At 47.1% G+C, this 7,402-nt stretch overlaps 1 protein-coding gene across 1 annotated transcript; it reads left to right on the forward strand.

Moving 5' to 3' along the window:
• Window positions 1–554: 554 nt before the first annotated feature.
• On the forward strand, window positions 555–3,570 carry LOC125942832 (uncharacterized). Its single transcript, XM_049661074.1, has 3 exons — window positions 555–699; window positions 1,570–1,970; window positions 3,448–3,570. Exons 1-3 carry the CDS (start codon window positions 555–557, stop codon window positions 3,568–3,570), a joined length of 669 nt encoding a protein of 222 aa, XP_049517031.1.
• Window positions 3,571–7,402: the final 3,832 nt, after the last annotated feature.

Below are 7,402 nucleotides of genomic sequence, written 5' to 3' on the forward strand. Positions count from 1 at the left end.
CCATGTTCCTGGCGGTCACCACCAACATTAAACCGTCAAAAGAATCCTCAGTCTTTACAAAGCTTATTTTCATGATCTCTATATTTTTCATAACACGCTGTCATTGTTCTTTTGCGAGCTTTGCGTTGTTGTGTCGCAGTTTCAAACATTGTTCATTTGCCTCTGTCCTCCTTTTTATTTTGTATTTACCTTGCACTTTGTTTTCTCTACAGTCTTCTTTCCATAACTATTTTATGTACATTCATCTTTTCATTAGTGTTCTGGTGGCGGAGCGGACGCCGACTAGTGCGGACGTCACCGCATCGAGCTCCACAGTTTTGATGCGTTTTTCTGGGTTACCTCCTCAGCACCCGGGAAAGATTGGTATCATTGCATTGACGAAGTCAAGCGGCACCAGAGGACATCACAGTTTTGGACCTGGGGCTGTTTTTCACGCCGCTACGACTCTAAGAAGACTTCCACCCCGTAGCAGCACCGCTAAGCCTTCCAACGAGTAGGGAAGCGGCAGCTGCAACGCGGTAACGCTGATGGCGTGCTTGCAACAGACGGTGACAATGGCGACCGCCTCGACAGCTGCGGCGGCGGCTGCGGCGGCGCAGGGGAACCCGACGAATAGCAAGACATCGATGCGGCTAGCTGACGCCTCCGATCCTGAGCGCGACAGCATGGAATACCAAGACGCCGATACACCGGAGCAAGGTAGCCAACGCGGCCCCCGAGCGTCCATGCAAAAACGATCCAGAAACCCAGCCGGTGACGAGGACGGCTGGCAAACAGTGCTAACGCTACGCCAGAAGAAAGCCTTGGCGCAGGGCAAGAAACTGAAGAAAAACGTCGAAGAAAGCAAAGACAAGACCAGCCAGCCGCATCAATCAAAACCGACACCCACCGCGAGACGGAAACCCTTTTTCCGGAAGCTACCACCGCTGCCGAGAGAGGACTTTAAAGTGGTGTTTCGTCCGCATCAAGGACTGCCAATGAAAAACCTAACAAGCCCACAACTCGCTGAAGCCGTGATTACAGCCTGCCGAGGTCAAGTAAGTGGCGACAAGTTCCTCCTGAGACTAAAACCAGGGTGCAACATATTCATTGTGTCGACGTCGGACGAAACTACGGCAGACCACATCCGTCGCATAACGAGCCTAAACGTTAATGGAAGAATGCATGCCGTTAATGCATACGTGGCCACTGGGGAAGGCACCGGCAAAGGTGTAATACACGGCCTAGCGTCTCACACCCCTGCCGAATCGCTGATGGCGAATCTACGAATCCGCACGCAAGGAGTCGAGATACTCCGAGCACGAATGCTCGGCGATACCAAAACCGCAGTCATTACCTTTTACGGATCCATCATACCACGATACGTATATTACATGGGTGGTGAGTTGGCGTGCTACCCATATAAGAACACTATTATATTTTGTAACGCGTGCCGACAGACCGGGCACCGCACAGACGTATGCCCACAGCCTGATCTGCCAGTCTGCCGCACGTGTGGCACGAAAGAACCCCAGGCGGACCACGAATGCCTCCCCATCTGTGACTCTTGTGGTGGGGAACATTTAACAGGAGACAAGGAATGTAAGAGAAGACTAAAGCCTCAAGCACGCCCCCGTGCCTCCATAAAAACACGTATTAAGAACCCTTGGAAAGACACACCCAAGCAGCCACCACCAGGACCAAGATGGCTCAGCTCGGATGACTCGGAGGACGAAGAGGAGGAATGGCCTTCGCTACACAGAGAACACAAGACAAAAGCCAGAGGTGAATCACGATGGAGATCCCGCACCAGAACATCAAATCCAGCCAACCCGAAGAGGTCCAAGAAGGCATCACGCTCCCAGTCCCGGTCAAGATCGAGCACAGGAGACGAGGACATAGATATCCCCCGCCCAAAACCCCACTACCCGCAGCTCAACCCTAAGCCCAGGGCTCCAGGGAACAAGTCGGAGAACACAGATCACAAAAAGGTGAGCTGGACGGGGATGGTCAAAACCGGGGCTCCCATTACATCAAATCCCGAGTACCAGAGAGTCTTAGCAGAAAATCGCATGCTCAAACAAACCCTAAAAGAAGTCAAACAGGAAATGGCCGCCCTCAGAGGACAGATTAAACAAATGGCTAAAGTAGAACAACCGAAAACCACAGTAGCGGAAGAAAATATCCCGTCGTCTCAAAAACCGATAGAAGCGATGCTACAGCAAATAATGCAGCAAATGCAGAGAATACAAAATTTCCAGAAGCAATTATACGACGATATTAAAACATTTAAAGAGCAAGTCGACGAGCTAGCCACCAATAAAAAACACTTGAATCGTAAGCGTGCTGCAGGTAGCCCAAATGCACCTACCCTTCGAAAAGCCAAAAACGGAGTAGTCTCTGACTCCACGGATGCAGAGGGTGTCACAGGCCATGGCCACTAATCAGGCCAAAACACACGAAATAGTTGAAATTTGGCACTGGAATTGCCGCAGTTTCCAAAAAAAAAAAGGCGGCAGCCCTACAGTCCTACATCGACAAGGCGATTGTTAAGCCGGACATTATATGCCTGCAAGAAATTGGCAAATGCACGGTTAAATTGCGCGACTACTATACACATCACAACCCGGATTATCCCAGGATCGCGACGCTGGTTAGCAAAGGGATCTCGTCGACCGTTAGGTACCTTCCTAACGCTCAAACACAACACCATATAGTGGAACTCTTTCCAACTAAGAGAGGACGCGCCAAAACCCAAATAATCAATATCTATAGCCCACCTAAAGAGAGAGGCACGGATTTTGCGTCTATAATTACCCACGCCATGGGAAACATGGAGAGGAAAGACAGACTAGTTCTCGTGGGAGACTTTAATGCTCCACACACAAACTGGGGATACAGAAGAGATACACCGAAGGGCAAATTACTCCTTCACGCCGTAGAAAATACAGGCCTACAGCTGGAAACGCTGCCCTCGGCACCTACTAGGACAGGGAACAGCGTAAGCGCCGACACGTACCCAGACCTCACTTTTTCGCTGAACGTTAGAGATGGTCACTGGCAAAACTTACAGGAAAACCTGGGGAGCGACCATTTCATAATAAGCTTTTCCACCACCACTCCCAAACTCAAACGCGACCTCGGTTCCGCATCTATGACGGATTGGCCGGCATATCGCCAGTACCCATTTCCCTTAAACCCGCCGGCAAATGCGGAGCAATGGGCGCAGGGCCTTAAAGAGGCCTACGAAGCCTCTACCAAAAAAATTACATTAACGACGGAAAACCCAGTGGTCGACCCGCACCTGCTACATTTGTGGGACTGCAGACGAGGACTTACCAAAAGATGGAATCGACAAAGACTAAGCAGAAAATTAAGAATAAGGATCGCAGAAATCTCGGCCCAGGCGAGCGAATACGCACGTAAACTACAAGCAGAAAACTGGGCCCAGTTTACTGATTCCCTTAGGGGGACCCTATCGACAGCGAGAACCTGGGCCATCCTAAGAAGTATGATAGATCCAGAAAACACAAAGACCGCAACTACGCGAACCCTCAGAACACTAACCGGCACATACCAAGGCGACAATGACAGATTACTTCAGGAACTTAGGCAGCGATACTTTGGAGCAAAAGACCCCGATTATGTCACGCGCGGTTACTCAGGTATAGAAAATGATGCGCTAGATGCCCCTCTAACTAAAGCAGAGCTTTTTGCTGCCGCACAAGCCCTTAGGAAAAATTCAGCACCAGGGGAAGATAGGGTCACCAATCCCATGCTCCGCAATTTAAGTGACGAGCAGCTTGAGCGCTTAGTACACTATTTCAACGAGCAGATCTGGGAGACGGGGCACCTTCCACAACAGTGGAAAGACGCCACCGTCATACTCATCCCAAAAGCAGGCAAGGCTCGCAGTCTGCAGAACTTACGTCCGATATCCCTCACATCATGCCTAGGGAAACTCTTTGAAAAAGTAATTCACACGAGGCTCACGAATCACCTAGAAGATCGTAGCCTCCTATCAGACTACATGTACGGCTTTAGGCAACACCTATCAACTCAGGACGTATTTCTCAGGCTTAAAGAGGAGGCCCTAAGCAATATACCTACGGGAGGGGAGCACGTGGTAGTCGCGCTTGATCTCAAAAGTGCATTCGACACCATGTCGCACACGCTCATACTTGAGGAACTAGACAACCCCAGCAATTCCGGACATCGCCTTTAGTTCACAGCTTTTACACCACGTGGCGTACGGACCTTTAAGATTCGAAATTCGCGCGATGACGCACGAAGTGTACTGGACGATAACAGAATACACGTTGTAACAATAAAATAAAAATAAAAATAAGGACCACGCCAACAGCTTTCACTGTCGAGCATGGACGAGCGCGAATCAGGAATAACTGATCTGATAACCGCCGCGCGTATAAGACGAGCGGCCAGCTAGTCTACTGTGAATCAGCAGTTTTGCTGCTATTGATAGTCGTTTAGAGGCTCAGCCCCGCTTCGAGAAAGCGGGTGCAGAATCTTGAAAGAGCGGCCTCCGCCCCCCCCCCCCCCCCTTCCGTCCATCTTTTCCTCGTCCATCTTTTTGTCCGATCGAATAAAAAAAAAGCAAAAATGCCCTTTTGTCGCTTCATTTCTCGAAAGCTGATTCTGAAATAATAATGTAAGCTTGCTAAATGGTCGCGATGGGCGCATGTTTCAGGATATGCATTCGCATGATTGACACCCTTAATCTCGGTTGGCCTCAGTTTACGAGTCCATTTGCGCATTTGCGTGCAGGTGCCTTATCGAGCTATGTTCACTGCCACGGAATTTCTGTTTTTCGAAGGCGAAAGCCTTAGGTGCATGGCTATATTTTCGGTGCCATTGGCAGTGACCTTGGCGAAACCGCGCCATAACGAAAATGGCCGACACCGCAAAGAGTAAAATCACGTCAACAAAAGCTCGGATTGACGTCAGTTTTCTCAGGGAGGTTCCTGTGAACAAAGTAAATTAGTAGCTCTGTAAAGAAGATTTGCTACATTTCAGCCGAACACGTTTTCTAAGTTCTTGGTAAGCGACGGGTGTAAATGCAGAAAATCATCTGTAACTGGTCAGTGTTCGAAGACCTGCTTCACTGCACAGTGGCATAGCCAGAAATTTTGTTCGGAGAGGGGGGCTCACGTTGCAGCCGATAGAATAGCCTCCTCCCGATAGAATTTGTCGAGGGATCAAATACATGAATAATAACTGCATTCCATTGCCAATGTTATTGTATATTAGAGGCTGCAAAGAAACTACCGAACGCTACCCACTGTTAAGTAAACTATGTATTTTTTCATAAAAGAATATATTCGTATGTCCCAAAAATTGTGGCAGAAATAACTGATATCAATGCTTCCGCGTTTTTTTTGTCTATTTAATAAGTAATGAAATTATCACACGAACTTTAGAACATCAGAATATCATAGAATTCCAAACCAGCAAAGCAGTGCATACAGCTGGTGCGAAAAACGTAAGGGCCATGAAAAGAACAAGTTGGGCACAAATATTTTGATAAATCTTTGTCATTAAAGAACCTTGTTTACTTTTTTGTACAGTCGCGAGCAGAAGTTTGGAGACCATGGCATCAGCAAAAATTTTAAACATATTCAAGCGCAGCTGCACGGCCCCGAATTGGCTTAATACGTTCTATTGGTCCATCACGCGCACGTAGGCTTGCGCTCTTGATTTCAGCCGGAATGCCCAGGCTGCGAAGGAAAAAAAAATAAAATCGTGGCAGCAGAGAGGCTCGGCCTTTCTGTACCGACGTGGGAGCGGGTCGCTACGTGCTGACGCGCGTTCCGAGGGAACGTAATAAAGCTTTATCATACCATCCTACCATACCTTTGGTCCACAAACTTTTGCTCGTGACTGTACATATGCAACGGCCAGGGAAAATCCCTCAATGGCGCTGTCCTCCGTTGCAATAGATTGCGCATGAGCAGTTGTTACCAGTCGTGTATTGTAATTACACCGATAATATAGTCGCAGCAGTGAGCACATATAAGAAGCAGGAGTTCTGCGAGATGTAGATTAGAATTGCGAAAATAGAATGGAATATACAAGTGCGAAGATACAAGTTGATAAAGGGCACAAAAGTGTCACTGGTAACAAAATGCACTGTTTGTATACACAAAGCCTCGCAACAAGATGTTTAAATATATGTACAAGTATCCAAAAAATCCACGTATTTAAGTAAACGTCACTGTATGTAATGCGTCAAACAAGACAAATAGACATGTAGCGCAGTCACACATAGTAGTAGCTTTACGCATAGAAAGACAGACGATCCCGGCAAGAACAAAACTATGATAGCAGAAATCGTGATATGTTCCACAAGGACCACCTGTTGGGCTAGTTGGTCTAACATAGTTACTTTCAGTTTGGCAGAACAGTTTGGTTCTCCTAGAAGCTGACAAGGAAGGTGGATTTGTTGTGATGCCGAAAGCCATGTTCAACGAAAAAACCCAAGCGGCAGTGGACAAGAACTTTGTGGCTGTTTAAAAAAAGTGCAGTGAGGGTTAAGACTAAGTTCATCAAATTTTATAAGGACTTGGAATTGAATGTTCTTGCTAGTTCTATTAGAAATAGTAAGGGGAACAGTCTGAATGTTTTCTTTTCTGCAAAAACACATAAGGCAGATGTCCCTTTCAGAACCATTGTGAGCGAAGGGGGGGCTTGGCAAAAGAAGGTTAGTCAGTTTTTACTGAAGAGCCTTAAGTAACTCACGGTTGTTGATCCTTTCCGCGTGAGGAAATCTGAAGAAGTCGCTGAATATGTGAAACACAACGAGAGTATAGATTATGGCTTGTCTGTGGACGTTGAGGACTTGTCTTATTCAGTACCTCAAGATGAGCTTTTAGTTGCTGTTAGGAAGTGCATTGAACAGAGTGGCGAATGCGATTTCCAAAACTCCGCTTGCTTGTCGATTCATAATTTAACGCTTTTAGAATTTTAGCTTAGTGTAACATTTATTGCTTTTAACGAGCAGCATTTTCTGCAACGCAGAGGAATGTGTATTGGGTCTTGCGTGGCTCCGATTCTATGCGACATAATTTTAGCTGATATTGACAGTGCGCTTGATTTGGCTTTTAATGGGGGGGAAGGTATTCAAAGTGCTTCGGTACGTCGATGACTTTTTAATTCTTTTAAAGAAAGAGGACGGTTTCACTGCCCTTGGGAGTATTTTAGATGTTTTTATTCAAGCGGGGCAGGGTTTGAGTTTCACTCATGAATTTCTTGGAACTGAGGGGTCACAATTCCTGGATCTCAGGCTAAAATTTAGTGTAGGCCATGTTTGCTGAGAGTACCTCCCACGGGTTAAGAAGTGTCTCCTGCCTTTTGACTCTGCCCACTCTAAAATAGTAAAAAGGGGCATCGCATTACAATGTCTGGA

This window comes from Dermacentor silvarum, chromosome 1, assembly GCF_013339745.2.
Source record: "Dermacentor silvarum isolate Dsil-2018 chromosome 1, BIME_Dsil_1.4, whole genome shotgun sequence".
Taxonomy (NCBI): Eukaryota; Metazoa; Arthropoda; class Arachnida; order Ixodida; family Ixodidae; genus Dermacentor; species Dermacentor silvarum.

Coding starts and splice junctions, on each gene's coding strand:
- LOC125942832 (XM_049661074.1), top strand. CDS start 555: ATGGCGACCGCCTCGACAGCTGCGGCGGCGGCTGCGGCGGCGCAGGGG. Junction 700..1,569: donor CGCCGATACACCGGAGCAAG/GTAGCCAACGCG, acceptor AACATTTAACAG/GAGACAAGGAATGTAAGAGA. Junction 1,971..3,447: donor AGAACACAGATCACAAAAAG/GTGAGCTGGACG, acceptor TGATTCCCTTAG/GGGGACCCTATCGACAGCGA.